This window comes from Erigeron canadensis, chromosome 9 (assembly GCF_010389155.1).
Source record: "Erigeron canadensis isolate Cc75 chromosome 9, C_canadensis_v1, whole genome shotgun sequence".
In the NCBI taxonomy this organism is placed as follows: Eukaryota; Viridiplantae; Streptophyta; class Magnoliopsida; order Asterales; family Asteraceae; genus Erigeron; species Erigeron canadensis.
Window position 1 is genome coordinate 34,910,721 of NC_057769.1, and position 27,494 is coordinate 34,938,214.

The following is a 27,494-nucleotide window of genomic DNA, read 5'->3' on the forward strand; positions in this document are numbered from 1 at the left end:
AAATCTAACATAGAATCAATCATTTTTGAATCCTATATTACAAACCAATCTAAAGAGGTATGCTATATTACAACAACAGATCTTGCATATTTCATGCCCCATAAGGCCATACTTATGATAATATGTCAAAAAAAAGTTATGTTTGACCAGAGGTTGATTGGTTCAAACACTGATTTTTCTAGTGGGGAAAGATAACAAGGGCGTAAATTAATTACGAATAAAATTTCGAAAATTGACCTTTTACAAAATATATCCTACTAATTGTTGTAGTCATTGCTAAGAGTTAGCTAATCAATCAAAATGTACCATTATATCAAAAGTTACAGGGCAATTACTACCACAAGGCCAATAGCCCACATGAAAGAGCAGCACAAACTGCTGGGTAAAATGGATCGACTTTAGCCCAAACTAATGATGGGTCCATTTTTCAATTATATTCATCTATTGTTTGGTACTTGCCTACTTGGTACTTGGTAGTTGGTACTTTGGTAGTAAAAGTATGAATTTTATATCATTAAATGTGAATTATAAATACTTCCTTAGTTAATTATACTATGAAATTTTATAAAAATCAGAAATAAAGCTAAAAACATGTTATTAGTTCATGAAATTTATTCTTTTTTTTTTTAAATTTATGATCACTACCTCATTGATTTTGTATAGTAGGTGGCTAAAGTATGAGGTAAAATTAACACCATATCAACATCACAAAATAGTAATGCTCATTCCTGTTGTTGAAATGACCTACATTCGAGTCCTACTCACATCACAAGAGAGGTTTAGGGGTTTGTCTGGTTCTTGCTCGATGTAGATTGGGGCACTCATGGGTCTCTCGCTCTAAGGCTCAAACTCAAGTGAGTAGTTAGATCCTGAATAATCGGTTCTGATAGTGAGCCGTTAAACAAAAAAAATAAATATAAAAAAAAATAACATACAAGATTTGACCACATGGATATGAGAGCAAGAAACAACCTTTATAATATAATATTACAATCTGTCAATTTTGGTCAAGAGAAAACATAGCTTGAACTCGTTTTGAAATGACAATTGACAACATTGCTATATGACATAAAAAATATTTTTAAGAAGATAGATTTAAAAGAATCAAAGAATTATTTTCAATCAATCAATCAATAAAAGAAAAACCAAAACTAAAAATAAATTTATTTTTGTTCCTCTTTGATGACCCCTCCAATATTTACGGTCTTAACTTTAAAACGCTCAAGTTTTTGGCTCATCTCTTCATCAAAACTCGCACCTCTATCCACAACTTCGAAATCTTGATCATTATGGGCTGCCATCTTCGTGGTTACTTTTGTCGTAATATTCCTCAAAAAGTCCTTAGCTCGAGACTCTCCAATCGCTTCTCTTGCAAGCCCTCCTAATGAAATTTCGATATCCCCTTTAGAAATAATTTTCTTGAACAATTCCTTCCCTTTGATATCAATTTCCTCTAAACATTCCTTAAAGGCACCAATTATGTGATCGTGTAATTCATTCGAATACATGTCATCTTGCATTGAATACGCGGTAGTTGTACTTTCATAAGCAGAGTCGGGCATCGAAGGCTGGGGAAAATATTGCATCGATTCGGTGTTACAACCAAGATCATTTATCGCCATTCTAAGACTTTGAAACAAGTTAATTTTCTGAAAAAGCATGCAGGAAGTTTTTTTTGTTGGTTAGCTTGTAATGGTGGACTTTGTATATGAAAATGGATGATATATATTTATAGCTTAATATTGGTGAGCCCAGCAAGTTTGATTAAGCAACATTCCATGGGTTTGACTAATCAAAGATCTATCCTTTTTAGACTCATTATCACACTTTTCGCTATTGAACAAGTCTCCTATTACTTGTGGAATTTTTTTTTTCAAAAATAAAATCCTAGACTTGCACGCCAAGAAGTAAGTCATATGTAACACACGTTTTACTTGTTTGGTTCGTCAGTTTAGTAGGAAAACTTTTTAAGTAAAAATAAGAAGAATAGATTAGTTTGCCGTTAAAAAATAACCACTACCAATTAAACATAACATTTCTATACCCATTTAATTATATTATTTCCATCTTGAAATATTTTATCAATATTTACTATCACAATTTTCAAAAAAAATAAAATAAAATAAAATTTCATACATATGAGGTACATGACAATCCAATGCTGTTGGTAGACGAAATCGGTCGCGGCCATTATCACCCATTTTCCATATGTACTAACTGAATTTACCGTCATCTTTAACACTTAAGAAACCACTGACAATCATGTCTTACCACAGGGTACGGTTATGAATCTTAATAAAAAACGATTAGATGAAATATGCTAATTAACTAGAAGATCTATGTGACCTACGACCGTTTTTAATTTGTTTTTCACGTAGTACAACTAGGCGTGTTGAGTTTGTTTTGTCCCTCGGGGTACATAGTGGTCCTGCGCGCGCTCCTGCCTTCTTAGACTATCCGCATCAGTTACGTCAGCTTTTCATCCATCCTTCTCACAAACACTTTTTACCCACAATAATAATATATTCATCCTTCTTACAAACAACCAAATAAACTCCAAAGTAATTTTTGCCTTTTATTTTTATCTTTCCCCATCATTCTCTATCCTTCTCTACAAACAACCATGGATGGACATCCTCCATGTCATCACCTACATCAATAGTCTCCCTACAAACACCCTCCATGTCACCACAAATTTCCTATGAACATCTTGTTGTGGATGGTCTTAGTTTGTGTGGTCGAAGTCTCTTTAATTTAAGTACTTTACAACAACCCATAACCACGTGTTGCATATATAGGTCGATCGAGTTAAGGCCTAAATTTTCTTTAACAATTCATTTTGGAAAGACATTCCACCATATTTTGTAAGATGAGAATGTCCTACGTATTAGATTATTGTATATAGGTTCGGCATTATTGTGGACATGCTCTGACCTTTATGGCAAGTATCATATATATTGCATCACTACTAAACGAAATTATCTATTTAATAATAATTATAATATATTATAAAGCAAATAAGGTTTCAATTTTTAACTATCAATTTTAACAATGTATACATGATAATGCATGATATACCATACATCAATGCCAGATAACTTTCAACTCTCATTTTCATCTTTCTCCTTAAACCTCAACCACTCATTTTTTCCTCTCCTTCAGTACCGTCTCTAAAGATTTATGGATCCAGACCGAGCATAAAAATAAGGGTGCATAAGCTAAACATAACAAATTATTATATCATATATAATAATCTCTAAAAACTACAATAAATGTTATATCAATAAATAAAATCTAAAACCCAAAGACATAAATAAAATTTCGATAAATTTAAAGCAACATAAAAAGACCTAAATAAATGACAAACAACAAACTTCTTTGTTATTGTTTTTTAAACATGATAATATTTTGTATATCATTTAATAATATATTATTATTTATATACATATATATTATTTACAATAAATAATAAACAAAAATAACTACTTGTCATACCGAATAAATGAAAAGTGGAACAATGAAAGATTACATATTTCCAGTAAGTGACGATACATCCTTTTTTAATCCAATAAAAAGGTATATACGTGGGCTTTTTTATGTGTTAAATTATATGTTTTAGTTTTTAAATGATTGTTAGAGTTTACAATACACTTAACTAATTACACATGTATATAAATAACAATAAAAACTAGAAAAAATTGGGCATCGGCCCGTCGGCCACTGTGGCCACCCTCTCCACCGGCCTTGCTCTCCTCAAATTATTTAAATTCTCTAATTCATTTAAGATCTTTTATCTTAAAAACCGTACATCGATAAATCATAAAAATTATATGGGTGTTCTTCAAATTTCATGCACTTTAATTAGAGATGTCATTCGATATACTTTCGATGAATTTTTAAATCTGAGGGCGGAGCCCGTACGGCTAAGGCATTTGACTATCACACTCTAAAACCTATCACCTCCTATTACCTATCACACTCTATGATCTATCATCCTCACCATCTCACCGCCGCTAACTCTACGGCCGTTGCAACGCGCGGATACCGTTCGTTTGACTATTAAGATACGAAGACCTTTATTGACCAAAATAAAAGTATTGTAAAAAGCCTTAGATATATGTTTAGTTGGTCAATTGCAAGAGTTGATTGTTCATCGAATATATTGATAGTTTGAGACGGTCCCTGGCTGCTACATGATCGATACCAAACAATAACTATGTTATCTACCTAATCATATGACACTTTTAAGTTTTTAATCCATAAGAATCAATGTTAGCAGCTGCCAAATACCTAACTTTTTGTAGTGGTAGTGGGTGGCAATTTTGAAGCAGTTTAATTAAATTTCGTTGTCACTATCATCAAAAGTGAATTTTCATAGACGGGAGAATTGAATAAAATGTGGTAAACATGAAATGGTTGCATGGTGTATAAGTTATTTATCAAAAAAGTCCAATTATACTTGTGTTGCTAGTAACCTAGACATTTCTCGGTTGGTTGGTCATTGGGAAATACCTAAACATTTCTCGGTTAGTCATTAAAAAAAAGTCTCTTTCAATTCATCATATGTATTATATAATTTTTTTAAATCCGAATAAACCAAATTATTATTGTCAAATCCAAACCCGATTCCTGAAGATATACCTAAAAAACACAACCAATAATGCAATGAACCAGAGATCAAATTTATATATATTCTATCGTCATATAGTATATCACTACTATACCACGTATTACATGGCTTAATTACTTGCTAGATAACACATTAATATTATACTCAAAACTTATTATAATATAATCTTAAGCAATTTTCTATAGCAAGATACTAACAACTTAACCTCGTATTCTTTAAACATAATTAACTCTAACAAACAACAGATATACATATATATTGGAATTCATAAACGAATTAACTAAGGAGGACGAACATATCCAAGAATCGTGTAAGCTGTTTGTGCAATGGTTAGAATTAAAAGAAGAAAAGCCGCCAATGCCGATAAAAAGGACCATGGCGAGTTAAAATATGTGTACTTCAAACTCGCCCATTGAACATGCCACCCGCTATGATAATGGTGGTTCACGTTGTCAAATAACCGAGCCAAGTAACACTCATCGATATCGAAAGAAATATCTTTCCCCATGTTGTTAATTAAAGTTGCAGCTTCAGCATCCGTACCAAAATAATTCTCAATTATGTTCCAGTCGCATAAATACCCCACGTCTCTAGATGTGTTTATCAAACAATCTAGCAATGTAACGTATGTTGTGAAGTGGGTTGAGCATCCACTATGACATTGTTCGAATGCTACCACGTTTAATAAAAATGCACTCATGAAATCATCGATGGTTATAGTTGGCATGTGGATCACCCCGTTTTTGAAGCTGATTACAAGGAAGCTTTCGGCTTCATGGGGTTTTAACTTGATTCCCGCTCGACGTAGCTTTGAGATGTTGTGAATTACGTGAGGCGGGGGACGGTTTTCTTGTTTTGTTGACTTTTCTAGTTCGGGTGGTAGAAAAGTTAACCGGAGAAGGTCGAGCAAGTGTTTGGCTTTGATGTTGGCATATTTCTTGAGAACATTTTCTGGTCTTTGAACTACAAGATTGAAAAAGCCCAACGTCAGGCTAGCCAGTGTTGGGCTTCTTGGCGTCTTTGTTAACTCGAATAAACATTCAAGAACAAAAAAAGGTATCTGATTCTCAAGTCTGATCAGATCCCGTAAGAAAAATGAAACAATCCAGGACATTTTTATAAGTGGATCGTGCTCATCTACCTCAACCACCTCTCCAAACTTTCTAAAAAGTTCGATAATAAAACAACCATCTAGTACCATCATTTCTATAAACTCATCAGTACTGTAAGGGATGGTCTCAGAGTAACACTCACGGGCCATGACCTCTAATGGTTGCACGGCCCTCAAGTAGTCCTCCAAGACTATCCCTTTAGCCTTGGTCCGATCAAGCAATTGGCGAAGGAACCGCCACTTGTGCTCCTCGATCATTTCAAGTTGCGCCTTGCCATGATGAAACGGACCGACGGAGATGATGTGAGGTTGGTATGATTTACCGTTTACATCAACTAAGGTTTGTGGGACTTTGAAGATGGAGCATGTTGTCCGACCCGCCGCAACACTTAGCAGTTTTGGTGTATCGAAAAGTTTGTGTTGCATAGCCGTGAGTCGATCCTTTTTTATTTCCCATATTGTAATGTTATGTTGTTCTGCAGTTGTTTGGGAATTGTTTTTCATTTTTAGTTTATGACATTAAAATGATTGATTGAATATTAGTTATTTTGTTAAGAATGTGGGATAGGGGGAATTGAATGTACGTAGAGATAGAGAGAAGAACCAACACGCTAGCATAAAATGAATAATTAAATAACCAAGTGTGTTCTTTCGGGCCACTTATTTTCTCTAATATTTTGACTTTGACATTTATAATTTGATGACTTTATTATTTTCTTTAATGGCTTATTATTCGATGACTAGCTTCTAATTTAGAGATAACTTGCTTACAAAATTCAAAACATTCAGTTAATTTTGGCTAATTTTGATCTTGGCAAGATAAGGCATTAGATCACATCATATCATATCATTGCATCCAATATTCCAATCCTAATAAGTATTTGAAACTTCTATACACACCTATCAATTCAACATAAACACACTATACTATATACAAATACTCGTATGTTCTTACTTATACTTATAGTATTAATTTCATACATACGGAAAATATAAACATATATATACTTTTCGTATAATAAGTGTTTGGATGTTTATATTGAATTAGGGTTTTCCAATAACAGAACTTATAACTCTTAAAATAAGAACGGTGAGAACACTTAAAATCATCATTTTGATGCATTAAAAGTCCATAAAACTAACATAATGCATAACTAATTACAATATAATTATTTAAGTGTTTAACAACACATTGATGCATCAAAATCGAAAAAATCACGTTTTTTGTTTTGTGCATCCATCTTGGATGCATATCCATCAAAATGATGCATCCAACAAAAAAAAACATGATTTTTTTGATTTTGACGGATCAATTTGTTGTTAAACACTTAAATAATGATAATTAGTTATGCAGTATGTCAATTTTATGGACTTTTAATGCATCAAAATGTAATTTTTAAGTGTTATCACCGTAATCTTATTTTAAGACCATTCTTATTTTATTGTCCCTATATATATATATCTTACCCCTATATATATATATATATATGAAGTATTATATATCCATGTTTTTTTTTTACATATTAAAAAGAATATCATTAATTTACTGTTATCAAAATATTATTACAGTGGTTGTAAATACATATAAATATTAATATATGGTAAGATAAGATACTTTTCATTATTTTAAACAGTATATTTGAATTAATTTACCACTTAGCTATCATAATATTAATATTAAAAAATTAAGAGAGTTGTCCTAAAGGTCAATTCATCATCACAATGGTGGCATAATTTTGAAGTTGGAAAATGAAAATAACCTATATGTTTTTGGTATCACTTAGAATTTTATTATAATTAATAAGTAAATAAGAGATTATATATAGGTGTGTCTTCAAAATAATTGGAAAACTGAAAATACAAAACATTTTTATAAATTTGTATTACGTACATGTTATGATTATAAAACGAATAGGTTGATATGATTACGTACATGTTATGATTATAAATTAATAGAGAAGTTTAGATTGAGGATACTCTCATATATACAGCTAGGCTTCTTTTTTTTTTATATATATATCAAAATTTCGATCTGTTTCAATCTATCAAGGCACCAACGTACACAAGTTGCAAAACTTACTCAATCATTTGCTTAATCATATACGAGTATAATACATCTCAAATAGTAAAATTACATCATCGTCATTCAAACAGTACGAGCATAACTAAGTATCGCGTAAATTGTTTGTGCAATCGTTAGAAGCAACAAAACGAAAGCTGCAAACGACGACATAATTGACCACCGTGTAATAAAATACGTGTTCTTGATGATTGCCAATTGGACTTGCCATGAGTACACACATCGCTTGTTCACGTTATGAAATAACGGGGCCAAGTAACACTCATTGACATCAAGTGTAACATGTTTCACCATGTTGTTTAAAAATGTTTCAAGTTCATCATTCGTACCCAATTGATTCACAATAATGTTTTGATCACATAGATATTCCATGTCTCCAGATACGCGTATTAAACAACTGAGCAATATTGCGTATGTTGTAAAGTGTTTCGAGCTCCCCGTGTGACATTGCTCGTATGCTATAGCATTTAACATTAAAACACTCATGAAATCATCGATTTGTATCGTTGGCATGTCAATTGTGTCTTTATTGGAGTAGTTAACCAACAAGAAGCCGATTTCGGCTTCCTGTGGTCGTTGTAACTTGAAACCCATTCGATGGAGTTGTGTAGCATTGTGAATAATATGCAATGGTAGATGGTGATTTTCGGGTTTTGTAGGCTTTTCAATTTCTTGTGAAATGAAGGTTGACCGGAGAAGGTCAAGCAAGTGTTTGGACTTTTTGTTAAAGTAAACATTTTTTGGTTTTTGTGCGTAACCATAAAAGCCCAACGCGAGCATAGCAAGTGTTGGGCTTTCTGTAGGCATTTTTGTCAGCTCGAATAAACACTCGAGAACAAAAAAGGGGATCTGATTTTCCATTCGGATCAAATCACATAATAAAAATGAAACGACCCACGACGTCTTTACAAGTGGATCCGACTCATCAGTATCCACCAATCCGCCAAACATTCTAAGAATTTCGATAATGAAACAACTATCTAATACCATCATTTCGATAAACTCGTCAGTACTGTAAGGGACTGTCTCAGAGTAACACTCACGGGCCATGACTTGTAGCGGTTGCACGGCCTTCAACAAGTCCTCCAAGACAATCCCTATAGCCTTGTTTCGGTTAAGTAACTGGCTAAGAATTCGCCCCTTGTGCTCCTCGATCAATTGGAGTTGCGGCTCGCCATGGTGGAATGGCCCAATGGAGACGATGTGAGGTTGGTATGATGGACCGTTAACATCGGTTAGTACTTGCGGGACTTTGAATATCGAGCACTTGGACCCGGCCGCAGTGACCGTGAGTAGTTTGGGTGTTTGGGTAAGTTTGTGTTGCAATGCCGTAAGTCTATCTTTTTTAACTTCCCATATTGTGATGGCATGTTGGTCTACACATTTTTGTGAATCTAGTTCCATTATTTTTGTGATGTGTGAATTAAGGGGGTTTTTTTTAATTGTTATTTAAAAGGACTATATAGATATATATCTGATGAATTGAAGGCATCAATCAAACTAATAATTTAAATGAAACCTCTGTGTTGTTTCTTCCCATTGCTTTCTTTTGCATTTTGTTGTTTTTGTCAGCCGCTGTATTTGAATATTTGATTCCATAAATCAGCTAAGAAAATCCTTTATATGATAAGATATCTACCTATCAAGTGTGTGGTTGGTGTATCTTGAGTGATATTTCTTTATTGGCATTGGTTAAGTGGTTTTTTTTTTTATAAATATATCTTTATTTTCTCTGAAAAGCTTTTTATAAAGAGTTTTTGAAAAAATCCAAAATTTATTAAATTACAAATAAGTATAGATGAAAGAGGGTGTTCATGTCATCAACTCGGTTGAAATTCCATAAGCTATTCTCAAAAAGACTTTAACGTCCAATAGCAACAAGTTTTAAAATACTTTATTGGAGATGCTATATCTAAATGTGTGAATATCTTGTTTTGAGAATAAGGAACTATACATATCTCATAGGACTATAGGAGTGTGTAAGAAAAACAAGTGTATCGATAACTTTAGTCAACAATGAGGCTTAGTTTTACGCATTGCATTACAACATATTCACTCAAAAGTCATAATTCTAATGTTATGGTCACACAATTCTTACATCAAATTTTAAGGTCACTTATCACACATAAAACACAGCGAGATACATGCCTTTAAGCAATTCAATATGTGAGCAGTCTTCACCTCACGTTCGCGGCCATTATCTGATACTTTCAATACTATCTTATAAAACATCTTGCCCTTTTTCAAATTCTTATTTAAAGATTTGAACTTCCTAAATTACCTTTCTTATTTATTCATTAATTTAAACATCTCTACCTAATATACCTATAATACCCTTAAATTTCAACAACTCATTTTCTTCTCTCTCATCAAATATCAACCATTCAATTTTTTTCTCTCCCCTCCATAAATCATTTTTTCCTCTAATTTATTCAAAATCTTTTATCTTAAAAACCGTATATCGATAAATTATAAAAATTGTATGGGTGTTCTTAAAATTTCATGCTCTTTCATTAGAGATGTCATTCGATATTTTCAACAAATTTTTAAATCCGAGGGCAGAGCCCTTACGGCTAAGATATTTGGCTATCATACTATATGACTTGACTTATCACCCCATTATCTCACCGCCACAACGCGCGAACACTATCTCTGCTTTGATATTAATTCATATCTTTGAGTGTGACTAGAGCATATGCTAATGTCTTCACATCTTTGTAAATTGATTTCCACGTCACAATTTATAACAAAAAACTTTGTATTACGTTCAATAATAAATATACAAAGATTTGAAACATATTATTTAAAGGACCAATAATCTATACTACAAGAGGCTCTCTTATCCGGATCCGATTAAAACAATGTATGATAATTAGAAAATCTTTTAAAAAGTTTAGACCGGTTACCCATATTTCCTTTGAACCATAGCACCAATAAAGAATACATTATTTTTCTGAACAAATTACTCGTACATTACATCGATCTAGCAAACCATGGCCTGAGCTCCCCTTGTTTCACATGTAATTCCGCCTTTGTTACAATTAAGTATAGATGAGAAAAGATGTTTATTATCATCAACAGGTTCAAATTCTATAAGCTATTTTCAAAATGGCTTTTACACCTAATGTAAATTATGTAATAGCATTAAAACTGTTAGTAAAATCACACTGTAAATGGTCTATTGCTCTTAGCCATGAAAAAATCCATGAAAAACGTCTCGGCCTCTTATGTTTGGGCCTTTGGGCTGCTCGGCAAAGTAGAGCAATTGAGTATTGACTATTTGTTAAAGAATATGAATGGGCTTTCAGTTCTTTTACCATGATTTTTAAATATGCATTTCATTTCATACAATTATGAATTATCCATCATCCACTCTTCTGAGTTCCTAACTTCCTATATATCCTGTATGGGTAATGATCGTATGCCACTTATTTTTAGCCATGCACCACTTCACATTATTATTATAGTGTACAACATTGTTAAATCATGTAAGCATCAAGCATGTAACCAAAACTCGGTTCTTCACTACATACATATTCGTTTTTCTATGCCTCCAATGGTGTGATTTTACTTCCAAGTACTTCCTGGATGAATCTGTTATTCAACACATAATAGAAAGCCAAATTACATCGATAACATAACTCATATAACCATACCTATAAAAAGTGACTAGTTTCATTTTTTTGGAAAATAGTATAACCAAAAATCCAAAATTACATCATGACATCATGTTGAGCTTTGGGGCCAAAGCCCAGAACCATCATTTAGATACTTTATTTGGCCCTAACCTATGCTTCTTTTCAATTGTAAATTATTGTATGAACGGAAAACAATCTGTATATGGAATTGTTGTTATAATGTATTAGGTTTTATATATCTTAAAACGAAAAAAGGTATAAAGTATTGCGTTACAGTACATTACAAGTGTGTAAATCTATAAAAGGTTTTTCACAATTATGCACCACACTTGTAATCCAATTCGATTACTCTATCAATTGGATTGGATAAATGGTCATTGTATGTTCACGCTAAAGAAACTTGAGAGGGACAGAAATAAGTATGTTGCTAATTAGAACATGGGGTATGGTGCTTCAATGCCGACCAAGAACAATGACATGGCAGTCCGCACCGTTTAGTTCTCCATAACACCTCATTCGGCGCCGATCAAGGATTCGATGTCCGGCGTGAAACTTCTTCTTGGCTTTTAGTGGAAATCAAATTCAGGATAACTTACTATAGCATGATGGGTTATTTATTTAATATAGGATAAACCTTACCTAGTTACCTTATATACTTAAATGGAATTGGTTTAAGGCTGGATTCATGAAACTATCTATCAACCTTCGCTGCTTTTTTCTTCTTGACTATGTATGGTTGAACGCACATTTTTGATGAGGAGTATTTCTGGAATTAATTTGAAAGTAGAAACAGAAGATCATCATAATGGAAGTAAGTATTGAAAAAATATGATGAGTAGTATTGCTGGCACTTGATTTTGTTAGCCACGTATATACTCTCAAGTTTATAACAATCTTTCTAATGGTTAAACATCCACATTTATTTTAAGACAATTTCTTTATTTTAATTTTTTACTTTTCAATTACCGAGTTGTTATATAAAAAAAAAAGTAAAAAATATGTGTTTGTTATACTTATCGGCATGTTAGTATTTTTGAAGTGGTTTATTATCATTAATGTGTTACTTTTATATGTGATGTGTTTTTATTTGATTATTAATAATTAAAAGAATAAGTTATGTGTACTTCCTATCATAGCTTAGTGGTTGAGCACCAGTTTTATATGCTGGAGATCTCGGGTTCGAGATATTGGAAAGACATTTAAAAAGAATTTCACATAAAGTCTTCCAGTGAAGCAGGTTTGAGTCCTGCAGAGGGGGCAGGGTTTTATCCCAATTAAATGTAGTGTCTTCGGGCGGTTTAGTTGAGAGTTTCTCCTCCTATTAGGTATTGAGGGTGAGGGGGATCTCTAGCGCGGACCCGGTTTAGACTACGTAAGTTAGATCCCTTGTTAGGAGCAAATGATCCACACCTTTCAAAAAAAAATAATAAGTTATGTAACTTATAAAATATTTAAAAAAAAATAAATGTTCTGCGTTCTGTATCATTCTGCATCCATAACGCCTCAAAATTGATAAATGATAAAAACTGATGTAGCGATGAAGTGACGTTCTGGATAATTTTGCATAGCACAACCATATCTGATGCTCTTAGACGGGTTGGTTATTGGCTGGTGGTGGATTAGTGAAGGACTTGACCACGAGCCCACACCATTGGTGGGACTTGTGGTCCTAATTGGGATGGATTGTAGATGATCGTCGTGGTTGTTTCAACGAGGGAGCTTTAACTTTTTCTTTTTTATGTTATCTTTTGGTATATTACGATTATTGTTACGACATTCGAAAGAGGCAAAAAATGATAATAACGTATTAATAATTGTATATTACTTTTTGTTCATTATTTATGATACATAGGTCTATCTGGCTATTTAATTTGCACTAGTCCTTTTTAATAATTAATTTTAAATTTTTTAATGGAGTATAATTTATATGAATCGTATATATTTTGAATGTAAGAAAGAAGCCCAATTCAAAGGGAACATTAAAGATGGACCCATATTGAAGTAAATTCACGATAAACACTTGTTGGTAATACCCACGGCACCCAAGTTGGGTTGGTTATTCAAATCCCATGAAGCATTGAAGCATGAGTCTAACGTTCATATTTTGAATACGTTATTTTAGAGCTGTTAGAAAACGTATTTTTAATAGATTGAATTTCGTGTCAAAACAAATTGAGTTTTTCATTGTTACTTGAGTATGTAAGTGTCAAAACAAATTGAATTTCGTGTCAAAACAAATTTTTTGTCTAGATTAAAAAAACATTATATTATAAGAAATTAACACAAATATGATTTTAAAACTATAGTATCTAAACAATATTTTTTCCTATAGAGTGATAAAAGAATATGCAAGTGTCGCTAAAATATACTCTAAAATAGTCTCTTTGTAAGTGCTTAGAATAACTACAAATGCTTACAATTTTATAAATTTTTTTATAGTAGAAAAAGATATGGGTTAGTCTTTAATATAGACGGTGAATAATAATTAATTGCATTCATGAAAAGTAATTTCTTATCTAATTTGGAATGACATTTATGTATAAAGTATAGCTTTTTATACATCTAATAATACGTATTAGTACCAAAATCCAAAAGTTTTTAGTAATTAACCGTATCAAACTTGTCATTTCTAATATCTAATATAATATATAACACTGTTCTAATTGAAACTTGACATAAATTGAATAATAGTAGTAGTTAACCACATCTTCATGAGCAAGAATTTCGGTGAAGGAATTGTTTTAGTTGGAGTGAGTTTTAGGTCATCTCCAAACAGAAATATTCTTACGCTAAATACGTCCGACAAGAGGTGCCAATTAATAACCACAAAATTTATAGTTGGTGCCTTGGTCACATTGGTAACAGGCGTTTGATAAAAATGGAAGAATCAATAGATTCGTTAAGGTATCAAAATGGGTTAATATTGAATGTAGATTATACATCAAAAGGGGTATAGATATCTCTTTATTTTCATTGAGAATCTTATTTTATAAATTTGTATAGTTACGTTTTTATTTTTATTTAGAATGGCAAACTATCATAATTATGAGGTGATGGTTACCATTACAGAGACTGCTTAAAGCATGAATATATGTGTTGAAATATTTATCTAAGACTTCAAATCAATTATTTTATCATGTTTTAAAAAAATTTACTACACTGTAAATTTATTGCTAAAATTCTACCTATTTGACTCATTCAGAATACTTACTATGTCTAGATATATTTGTGACATGTATTCGAAAACGGTATAACTGATTATATGGGGACCCATTCCATGAACAACATTATGGTGATATCCATTGAAACGCTTTAATGATGAGTATTCCAATCCGTATTTGCTTTAAAGACAATTTTTTTAGTATTCAAAAACTACCAAAATCCATACATCAAATACATATAGAATACCAAAAAGTACCACTCAATTATTCTATTTGCACAAGTTATGAAAACATTAATTATTTTTACCAGAAAAAACTTTTTTACTTTATTGTTTATACTCAAGTAAAGTCGTCGAAAATAATAATGCATGTATATGATTTTTCTAATAACATAACGTATATGATTTTTCTAACAACATACTATTAGCATCATATAGGTCAAAAAATGATTAATTGATTTCCAAATTGGAAGATACTTTTGTTCAATTCCCACCCAACAATGTGTTGTGTCTAACCATTTTAGCCATTGGATGGTACCCACCTCGTTCCAATTTCAAACAACCTTTTTGCCCTCTTTTTTAAATGTACCTATAAATGTCACTCCAAAATTCCAAATTGTAGGTAGTGTCCTAGAGATAAGATGTTATTTCACTTCAATAAATAAATAAATAAAATAAAAAAAAAAGAAGAAGAAGTTAAACCCATTTTTTCCTTTTTTTAGTAAGTAAACAAAAATTCTTCATATATTTTGTGCATACATAATTACATATCATTGCATTCATTTGTGACTGTAATATATGACTAAGATAAGATGAAAGACGTAATTGTAATTACATATCATTATATTTATATTTATATGAAAATGAAGTATATATGCATAAAATATTACTGTAGGATATAGGGGTTTACTAGATTTTAGACCCGTGTCCAACACTGGACACAAGACTTACGACATTATTAATATTAGATATTCATACATGTAATTCATAAAAGCTAATAAGTTCAAAGTTGAAGATATAAATAGATAATAAGTGTTCAATTCAAATGTCAAAAATGTTAAGCTAATAAAAAGAAAACTAATATAATAAAAGAACATTGGAAGCATATACTCTCCTTCATCATTTAAAAAACTTCTTTATAAACGAAATTTGTTTAAGGTGTCATATATTAACGCCTTAAAACTCTTTCTCGACTTAACTCAAGATACTGCAATGTACAATTGTTCGTGTGTGAAAACCGGGCTTTGTAGATAAAAACCAATTTTAATAACATTGTAAAAATAATTATTTCAGTTATTTGTTTTTTATTAATTAAATAAAATTATGTAAAAACTAATTAATGACATCAGCGAGAATCAATTTGATAAAATCGAGCGATATAATTGGTTAATAAGTCATTAGTTCAACTGTCTTTTAGTATATATTAAAATTAAAATTAAATTAAATTAAATAGTACAATTACTATTAAAATCTTAATATACTTACATTAAATTAAATTTATTTATTTATAATTAATTATATATATATATATATATGATAGAACCTCTTATTGGATATATATTAGCTATTATTTTATTGGATAAATATTAGCTATTATTCTATCGGATATATATTAATTATTGTTATTTATTTATTATATTAAAATTAGTGGGTAAAAAGTGTAAATCTGTGATGGAAAACAAAAAAGTAGAAATTAAAGTCAAAATTGAAAACAAAAGTCAACATTAAGAAATCAAGAATTGTGATTGGTCAATAAGTTATTAGAGCAACTGTGCTTTAATATAATAAAAGATGGATTGAGACTATGAGGTAATGCTTTGTAATGGGTTTAAAGCCCACCATCCCATACATTTGGGTCATTCGAGCATTTCATTAAGACATTTACAAAAATGTATTTCCATTAATCATTTTCACGGAGAATTTCTTAGTTTTAAACTTTACCAACAAAACGAGGCTAAGATTGTACACTCTATGACTTGCTTCTAATACGAATATACGATCCTCCTTTCTAGTTTATCCGTAAGTTGGTAATTTTTTCGTTGCGGGCCGCTCATAACTAAGAAAGCTTTTCCATAGAATTTACTTCAAATACTAAAAAGGCTTGGATGAACAAAAGTACCCTTAATGATCATCAAAATCTATTGTTTCTTTTGCCACATAGAATTGACTTATAGGTCAAAGAATCCATTTAATTTCCTACCTATAAGTAAATTATATGATTTAGTAAGAAGAAACAAAAAAGGAATCCTTGACTTCTACATTATTATCTGAAAATCTTGTTGCCAAGAAGAGTTAACAAGTTCTTCAGCCAATTCATCCACCAAGAATCCGAAAATAGCAGTTGTTATATCAATCCCCGTCTGTTTGATCTCCTCGTCGCACCCCTTCCATCCTTCACTTCTAAAGTCTGTTTCCACCATCATATCGATTGTATTCAATTCAACCACTTTCCACGAATGCAACCGCTTGCATACCATTTGTACAACGACTTGAGGTTCTTTGTTCTTGTTCTCTTCATCAACGAGGTCATATACCAGCTTTTTCATATACCACGGGATTTTTCCAACTCCTAGATGGCTCACAATTTCTCTAGCAAACTCTTCATTACTCACGACTTCTTCGTTCACGACATCATCTTCATCCTCGTCTTCTTCATATTTTTGTTCTAGCATGTGCTTTTCAAGGTTAATTGGATCTAAACCCGCAAGCCTCTCGAAACGTTGAAGCTTTAGCAAGAGTTTATGTTTTGCTCCTGTCAAAAATTAATATAGAAAATTCTTTAGATACAAAGCAATATATTGTTAATACTTGATACATCCAAAAAAAATTATGCAACTTTATAAAATCAAATAATATATAATCAGAGGTGACAAGTAGTCAAATACATCTAAATTACCTCATAACGAAACAAAATTAGAAGATAATGATTATTAAATATAGTGTGTATTATAAATTCATATATCATAATGATGTGTTCTTTAATCATGTACACATTTCGTGCACCCACAAATAAATACTATATTAGTGATTGTTCGCTACAATTAAATTTCATGACCCCACAAATAATTTGCGTTTCCACTTTAGTACAAACGAATAATAGAACTCGATTAGGACTTTAATCAATAAATAACTCCCAATAATCAAAACTGACCGACACAAATCCATCAACTACAAGAGGTTTGGAGGTCAATTTAAGTTAATAGATGTCATTTTCGTTTTTCATACATATATATGAATCCCATATAAAGTACATATGATTTACATATGTCAAGGCTTGATGTACTATAACACTAGACCAAAACCAAGCACAACAAAAAGCATAAACGATTAAGTTATATCTGACGATATGTATAAACGATTAAGCGATAACTAGATATTGTCACTTACTTTCTACACTCGCGTAGCTGCATTCAATATCGTAAGAATCCTCTTCTACAGTCCCACTGTCACGTTCTTCATCATCGTCGAACAAAGTGTCAAGTACCGATACTGGGCTACAATGTTCTTTTTCTTCGTCGGCTTGTCTATCAATTTCTTGAGGGTGCTCACCTTCATAACTTTGTTTGTCCTACAAAATAAAAATGTACATGCAATGGTTTAATAAATGGCATAGTTTAAAAAGGTGTAACACCTAATGTACTATCAACAACTTAATAGCTAGTGTTGTTGTTTAATATAAAGTGAATTATTGAACACCGATACACGGTTGGTATCATTTTTTAGATATATAAAGCTACCAATACAAAATTATATCCTTATAAAAATAAAAATAAAAAATGTTAGCTATGTGTTTTTCTCATGAAACTTGTGTTGATGAATCTTGAAAAGTTGACTTTTGACTTTTCTTCTAGCTTGTTCTATCTATGGACTCCCATACTTGGTAATTGGTATGGTACATTGGCTTTGTTCGAATTTAATACTAAAGGAGCCAAAAATGTAGTAAGACAAATATATGTTTTGTCCATTTGAGGGAATTTTTAATTACAATTTTCACCTAAATAGGCATTATCATGTATTAAAGACATAGTTTAATAAAAATATAACATTTATAACAAAGTGTATGTTTTTTTATACAAAAAATCACACATTTTGTGTATATTTAAAAAGAAAAAGCCAAATTGCATACTTTTGTCTCGATACCAAAATATGGATGTTTTTGTCATGTCACCAAACATTTCGGCCATAGGAATCAAAATGCAAGAAATGGTTACCAAAATCCTAGATATAGTAACATGGGTCATTATGTAAGTTTACTATACATAAAATTGTTTGGAAATACGTTATTATATGCAATAAGAATACATGATAATATAAATTTGTATAGTTAACCTTCAAATCAATCTAAAAATTTTATCTATCCTGGGTAACAATATTTAAATTTTTAGTAGTTTAGTTTATAAGTGTACTCATTCAAAATGTTCATATTTTCTGTCAAAATTAGTCTACCTGTAAGTGTGTAACTGTCACTTATGTTTATCAAAATCTCACTATTTTAGAATAACTCGAACATGAAAAATCTTCTAGCCCTTTCAATGAACCTATTCGCTATGACTTAAGGGGTGTCTAACTTTTTTTATTTTAGTTTTGACTTTTGGTATAAAATGTGTATTTTGAAATTATAAAAAAATGAGATTACAAACTTAAGGTTTACTTAAAATCGAAAGATTGGAAGTAAAATTGCTCATATTAAAAATTTTAGTAAATAAATGACGTTTAAAACAGAAAAATGATTTAAAATCAAGGTTTTGATTTAGACCATAGGAAAAAAAATTGCTAATTTAGAATTATTCATATTTAGAATCTACTATTACTTTAAATAAAATAAGACAAAAGTTGGTTAGCTTATGACATTTCCTTCTCCTAAATTAAATTGCATGATATATCATTGCTATAATAATATCAAAATAATTAAAAAATTAAAATCATATAATAGAGACAAAACCTGTTGGCAGTGGCGGCTCGGAGATGCCACCGGCGATGAAGAATCAGATTTCCGGCGAATATTCACCGGACTTTTTTGAAGCGAAAATCGAAACGGACTAGATGGATTAGAAGAACAAAAACACTGATCATTTTCTTCAAATTCATGAATCGATCTCGAACTACATGAAGTTTCCATCTCCGTCGACTTTTCCGACCAATATGAAAACCGTATCTCATCACCGACAGAGTTCGCCGTCTTTTTCCGGCTTCTTTTCACCACCGGCGTAATGGGTATTCCGGTAACCGGTCCAAGTTCACGGCATTTTGTCCTCAAACTCCGATCTTTTAACCGCCGGAGAATAGACCCGAGTAGCCCGAACCCGGTTTGAGGTTTTGAACCCGACCCAGGTTTTGGTTTTTGTACCCGGGTGGCTGCGTCAAGTAACATGGCGGCGGTTCTTGCCGGAATATTGAGAAACACGGTGGCATTGTTACCACATGGGCTTTTTATATCTTTCGCCGGAAAATCAAAAAACGGTGACTTTTTATAGTCCGGTGAGTCCTGGAATGACAAAAAACAAACATGTTTTATGGTTGATTTAATTATGGGATTTTGTTTTTTAAGGTGGTGTGATGTTTTTCCGGCACCGGCGAAAGTGGTGGTGGTGGTTTTGAGTTGGGTACGGCGGTCGGCGATGAAGTCTCTAAGTTGAAATGGTTCCTGATCTTCTTGTAGCAACTCATGTAAATGTTTATGAGTCATGATGAGTTTATATTATAAAGTTTTTTTTTTTTTCACAAGATTATGATTGGCAAGAAATAAACATAAGAAAATCTATAAAAGAGATTGCAAAAATGATGATAATAATTTTGAAAAAAGTGGAAATGAGTTGAGTTTAGTTGAAGAGATTTCAACAAGAAAAAAAGGGGAAGGTTGGAAATTGTGAAATGTTTTTTTTGAGTACAAAAAAAGAGTGAGGTGAATGAGAAGGTGTTTAGTTTTAAATATGCAAAGAAGGAATTGGGACATCCCGCCGCTCATGGTTGGGTGAAAAGATACTTTTATGGACCACTACAAATCCTTATTTCACATTCATTAGATTAGATGATTGTTATTGTTAGATTGAGTGAAAAAAAGTGTAAAACATAAATATAGGTGTTAAGAAGTGTCTATCATAAAATTATAATGATGTTTGGCTTTGATTGTATTTGTAGGGAGTTTTATTAGAGTTTTTAGCACCTTTAATATGTTTTTCAAGAAAATATCTATTCAAAAAAATCCATTTAATCATAAAACTTAAAGCTTTTGGTTTAAACGAATCTAAAACTCATTAGAGGATCATATTGGCTATCTCATTATTTATTCATAACTAATAAGTACTAACCTATAAGAGAAACTTAACAACCTAAATAAAATGAAAGGGTACCCTCATGTTAGTTTAATTTGATGGTTCAATTTGAGGAGTAAGATTCAAATATGATCATTGAGCTTATTTTGATGTCATCACAAGTACATGTCGATCTACCCTATTTTATTGTTTCAAGAAACATTACATTTATATTTGTTTGGTTGATTAATGAGTATACTTACTACGTACGTAGTGAGAAAAGATACGTAGAGCTAGCTTTATGACAAAATGTGGATCTACAAGTTGATGTAAAATTCTCCAAAAGACAACAAATCGTTCATAATGAAAACACGATCTTGATGATACAAACGTTTAGGCATATTTTAATTTGTATGATTGAAATATGTCCAAAATCCAAGAGACATTCTTCGTGTGTATATATTTTAGTTTTTAAACTATATATAAAGAGCCAAAAAGTAAACGAAAATTACTTATTTTCTTTTTCCATTCAAACATAAAGTTTTTAAGTTTCTTATGGAAATATATATATGTTATCTTTCTTATTTAATAATAATGCCCCGTTATGTGCCTTCACATGTACATCCATTAACAGAAAATATGATCCTATATAGAAAATTCATGTGCACAATAATAAAAGACTTCTATTATCCAACAAAACAAAACTCATAACCTACTCTAGCTAGCTAGCTTGCTAGTTAATCACTTAATCTAGTGATCGATAATTAAGTTTATATATGGGGCGAGAGGGAGACAAAAAGAGATCATGCATGTGGTTCCCAATTAGTTTAATTACTCAATATCTCTTGAACATGTGTATGGTAATTGTACCCGATAATTTGGCTGAGCCTCTTTCTTGCCTTCAATTAGCAAACACTTGATATTATTATAAAATCTTTAAATTTTGTTTAAGTCTATTAGATTAGTCTAACCGGCTTGTCTTCTATCTAGTGCAAATTTTACAAGAACTCTAATTGTCTTGGAAAGATGTCTATGAGTCATATTAGCTAATTTATTTATTTTTAAATTGATGTAACACCTTTTTGAGACATTTTTGGACGCTTAAAATCTTGAGTTACAACTCTCTTTGACCCCATATTACGCTACTAGATTTAGATTGTATATTTGTAATTTGTATGTTTGGCGCGCACAACTAATATGTACTTGATCGGGAGTTTAATTTATTACTCACTCCGTATCATATCGGCAACTCTTTTGCTTTTTGATTTTGATGTTACTTTTTTTTATATACTATATAACACCTCTATATAAAATATATGGACGGAATATAACTTTCATAATCTTTTATTATACTAAAACACAGTTGCTCTAATAACTTATCGACCAATCATGGCTCTCGATTTCTTAATGTTGACTATTGTTTTTAATTTTGACTTTAATTTACACTTTTTTGTTTTCCATCACAAATTTACACTTTTTACCCCATTACAATTTTACACTTTTTACCCGATAACTTTAATATAATAAATAAATAAAATTAGCTAATATATATCCAATAGAATAATATTTAATATTTATCTAATAAAATAATAAGTAATATATATCCAATAATATGTTATATCACATATATATATATATATATATATATATATTTAATTAAAAATAAATTAAATTTAATGTAAAAATATTAAGATTTTAATAGTAAAAACAATTAAACTAATGACTTATTGACCAATTATATTCCTCGATTTCATCAAATTACCTCTCGCTGAAGTCATCGTTTAGTTGTTTACATCATATTATGTAATTAATACAAAACAATTAACTAAAATAATTATTTTTACAATATTATTAAAATTGGTTTCTATCTATAAAGTCCAGTTTCACACACGAATAATTATACATTGCAGTATCTCGAGTTAAGTCAAGAAGGGGCTTTAATTTGTTAATATGTGACAAAGATGAGAAGACAAAAAACACTACAACAAATTTCGTTCATGATAGAAGTCTTTCAAATGATTAAGGAGGGTATATGTTTCCAATTTTATTTTATTACATTAGTTTTCTTTCTATTAGCTTAATATTCTTGACATTTGAATTGAATACTTAGTATTTACTTATATCTTCAACTTTGAACTTATAAACTTTTATACGTTACATGTAGTAATATCTAATATCAATAATGTCAGAAGTCTCGTGTCCAATGTTGGATACGGGTCTAAAATCTAGTTTAATATATAACACAAACAAAAGTATTTATTTTTTTAAAAAATTTGAATTATAATACTATCCAAAATATTTACACATTTACATATAAATGTATCTTGGACAGTCCGAAGAACATCCATCAACATACATTAGAGTTCAAATTCTAATCCAATTCAGGACCAAAAATACACTAAAATACCAAGCTAATTTCACAGTTATCTAGCAATCTTTGAAATGAGCACAACAGAAGAGAGTCTTCAATCAATTCGATCAGCACCATATATACCTGACTGCACCAATATAAGACCAAATAGTCTCATTTTTCATGACTCACTATTTTTATACGCAAGTGCAGTCAATCAAATATTTACTGTTAAAATTGAAAGAAAAAAAATTTGACAAAGCCAAAATTGAGCATTTAATATGGTTGTATGGTTGGGGGTAAAACTAAAAGATTTTAATGATGTGTAAAGATTTTAAGGATTTGTAAGAATATAATGTGACAGCTCAAAGATACGAGATACCTAAGGACGTACTTAGCATTTGAGATAACCTTAGTATTCAGTTCATTTAAGCACGTACGTGTAAGTATAGATAGATGGATTATCAGTAAAGGTAAAACCACAATACTGCTGTATATGTTTTAGTAGAGCTAGTGTTGCATACACTCATTACTCATAAAGTAATAAAAAGAGCTATAATATTTGTAAACTTAATAAGTGATTCAAATGAAAATATAACTTTTGTGTAAAAGAGCAGGAGCAATGCATGTTGGCATGTTGATTTGGTTGTCCAAAACCTCAAAAGAAGAAAGAGTAGATGTGCATTTTTATGCATAAAGAGGTGCATGTCAACTTTTACCAGATGATAAGGAAAAAAAGAAAAAAGTTATACCATATTCTTATTCACCCCAGAGACTTCAAAAAAGTCTCTTTTGTAATGTCGTAATCCATTGTTTTACATATGGATACCCAGTATGTAAGCATTTAAGACCCCTCCCAACACATATGGATATCAATTAAAATTAAAAAAAAACTTAGTTCAATCAATTTTATCATAGTAAAAGGATCCCTGCACGATGCAATGGCGATGATGGTAGCAACGAAGGTGTGCCGACGGCGATGTGCAGCGGCGGTGGTGTGGTGGTAAATGTATATTAATTGATGCAAGAGGGGTTAATATGGTTATTTAAGAGTTAGAGGAACCATGTTATAATTTATTTCATTAAGTGTATTATAGATAAATATATGAAAAATGTTTAAATTAATGAATAAATAAGAGGAATAAGATGGTACTTTCAAATCTTAATTACTTAAAGGAGAGGGTTTGTTTGTTTTATACTGTAATACAAGAGTATAGATATAGATGAACATTTTTGAATTGATACAGTGATGTCAATAGCACATTTCGTTTCTTTCTCCATTTTACCTTTTTTCAATTAAACACAATAATTTAAAAAAAAATAAATTAAAACCATTAAATTAAAAAAAAACATTAATAATATATATACATTAATAAAGGATTTAGATCAGAAAAAACTACTCCCCATCCTCTTTGTTATTTTTCCGTTAAAGTCATTATCATACTTATCTTCCAAGTTAACCAGTGTTTTTTCTATTTCCTTTAATCTTTTTAGTTTTTTTTTTAGAACGGCTTGTTAGTTGGTTAGTATTTCAAACCCTGGCAGTAACATCCAAACGGATAGTATGCTAGAAGTTGGACCCCGTGGGGATCCTGGAGACCAAGGGTGCGATAACATGTACGCCCGCACGCGTTTGAAGAGATAAATGTTTGAAATCATGGAGAATCGAAATTCGATCCCTAGCCAACATCCCCTCGATCCCCAAAACCCCAAAGAGGGCATCAGATGGCCACTTGATCTGAGACCAAGTGATTTAATCTTTGTTGTTTTACTTAAACATTTAGGTAATTAAGTCACGATCGGATTGATCGAGTGACCCACCCCTCCTCTTATTCCCTCGTGGTTTAATTAAGCAGATTATCAAACTTGCCCCAAGTGACAAGGTCGTTCCAACACGGTTAGGCTAATTATAACAAACAAATTTGTCAGCGTCGACCAACGAGGCTGTTAACATAGGTCAAATATGCATGGATGAAATTAGTCCGAATTTCAAATCTCGTACCCCTATATCTATGCAATTTCTTTTCTTAAATTGTTAAGTTTGATCCTCAAATCGCCTTTACACACCCACTGTAAGTTGGACAGGTCATACTTGTACTTGTTGAAGTGCATAACAAAGTACATACTCTCTAAATTAAACATTTAAACCTACTCGTTAAAGAAGTTGATTCGTTCCTTGCACAAAAATTGTGTGTTTTCATCACAAGCGGAAATTGTAAAGCATATATATAGGTATATGGACAACAAGAGGCATTCAATAAAGCTTTGATATTTTTTCAAACTGGAATCAACCTCAAGCTATACGTATATATTGATGTTGCTTCCACTAGTACTGAAACTCGAATCGTTAACATGTAAGCATCCTATTTAACAAACAACTCATACGTACTATAGTTGCCAAAATTAATGGGTGTAGAAAACAATTGTTCCTTCTTGTTATATTCTAAGTACAAAACTTCTCAATTATCTCTTTTTGATCATTATACAACTTTTAGTTGGTGTAAAGTTGCTACATATGTTTTAAAAACTTATCCAGAAGACTTGCTTTTCGACAAAAAAGAAGAAATTGGAAAATCAGGTTAGATTATTGTAATAACTACTCCTGTTAAAGAACTTTTTTGCTCTGGTTTTATGTATTTTTATTCCTAATCCAAATAATCAAATATTTTGACTAAACTATAAGTGCAATGACAGCTTATACAACATCTTCAAAATAAAGCTTGATAATGCAATTCCTATTGTTAAAATTATAAAATGTGGTGTTAAATTGTAAGTTTCTAATATTAGAAGGGGTAGTATTAGTAGAATTAGGTTATAATGTATAAATACCCCTAAACACTTCATTTGTGTAAAAAGTTTTCATATAATAAAATTAAACTTTGATATTATCTTTCTCATCCTCCATTACACACAAACACATATTATACATATTACATCTAATCTATCATTAAATCATCAATCAAGTTCAAAGTTAATTCATTTCACCTCTATTGTAAATAGAACTTTATTAGTTATCATAGTTAAATGATAAGTAATTAACTTGGTCAAAATAAATCAACTTATGAAATACGTCTAACGTCCTATAGTTATATATATGGAAAAATGATTCGTACTGCATACTTTATTTAAGTTTAAGTACTGTCACATTAAAAAAAGTTACAGATTAAATATTTGAATTTGATAAACATACATAACCCCCCCTAAATTTAGCATAAACCCCCATTGAATTTTACATAATCCCCTTTTGCTTTACCTAAAATAGGTACTGCATGTTTTACCTAATTTTTCCACTATATATATATATATATATATGGGGAAATGTTAGATTAAGCATACAGTACCTATCTTACGTAAAGCAGGGGAAATTATGTAAAATTATGGGGATTATGGGAGATTTTGTATGTTTATCAAAATCAAAGGTTTAATTTATAACTTCTTTTTATTTATTAACAAGACAATACCTAAGATAGGTCAATCGGTGCAATACAAATTATTTTCCATATATATATATATATATATATATATATATACATACGAAATGACGTTATACTTTCTTCAACAATTTGAAACAGAATGTACGTTATAATTGAATTAAATCACCTTATCCGCTTATGGCATGATGACACAACACTCACTGAGTTGTTGAAGTATAATTATTTGATCCTTATATATAATCGTTCTTAATTATTTTTAACAAATGATTATTTTACATACGTGGCAATTGATAAAGTTAACATTTTCCCCTTATTTTGGACGATATAGTATGATAACAATTGAGATTGAAAATAAAAGTAAAATTATCAAGAACAAAAATAACGATTGATATTTGAAGACTACATTGTTATTGATTGTTCTATTTGATTACAACTTCTGCCTCTATTTATACTATGAAATTGATACGTAAATAAAGAAACAAAATCGCAGCCTTGATAAGAAACTTGGAGCCAAAGTTGAGATCTTCTAATTTTGAAAATGATGATTTGAGTTGATCCAAAACTTAATTCTAGCATAGTAGTCCGTCTTTTTAACTAAAACACTAAATAGGCAAGTGTTTACAGTATAACTAATGTATTTTTATAAAAATTTATAAACTATATATTCTTCGGCCATCCAATAAATTTTCTTACATAGGTACACAATTAGATCTCTTATATTGATATCAAAACATACAACCACCAATTCACTTAGATGGTTAGAGTGATGGACACGAATCGTCCATGTGGTTTGTCTAAAAGTCTGGTTTCATCATTTGATTTTCAAAACGTCGATGATAT

At 30.9% G+C, this 27,494-nt stretch overlaps 3 protein-coding genes across 3 annotated transcripts; all 3 read right to left on the minus strand.

Moving 5' to 3' along the window:
* Nucleotides 1–4,820: 4,820 nt before the first annotated feature.
* Nucleotides 4,821–6,319, minus strand: LOC122582832 (UPF0481 protein At3g47200-like). The gene has a single exon (XM_043755268.1). The coding sequence runs from the start codon at nt 6,243–6,245 to the stop codon at nt 4,911–4,913; it is 1,335 nt and encodes a 444-aa protein (XP_043611203.1). The 5' UTR covers nt 6,246–6,319; the 3' UTR covers nt 4,821–4,910.
* A 1,489-nt stretch (nt 6,320–7,808) lies between these two features.
* LOC122582405 (UPF0481 protein At3g47200-like) lies at nt 7,809–9,298 on the minus strand. Its single transcript, XM_043754795.1, has one exon. It carries the CDS (start codon nt 9,223–9,225, stop codon nt 7,888–7,890), a length of 1,338 nt encoding a protein of 445 aa, XP_043610730.1. The 5' UTR covers nt 9,226–9,298; the 3' UTR covers nt 7,809–7,887.
* A 7,427-nt stretch (nt 9,299–16,725) lies between these two features.
* On the minus strand, nt 16,726–20,496 carry LOC122581873. The gene is made up of 3 exons (XM_043754188.1): nt 19,562–20,496; nt 18,007–18,187; nt 16,726–17,371 (listed from the first exon to the last, which is right to left on the minus strand). Exons 1-3 carry the CDS (start codon nt 20,303–20,305, stop codon nt 16,875–16,877), a joined length of 1,422 nt encoding a protein of 473 aa, XP_043610123.1. The 5' UTR covers nt 20,306–20,496; the 3' UTR covers nt 16,726–16,874.
* Between the last annotated feature and the right edge of the window lie 6,998 nt (nt 20,497–27,494).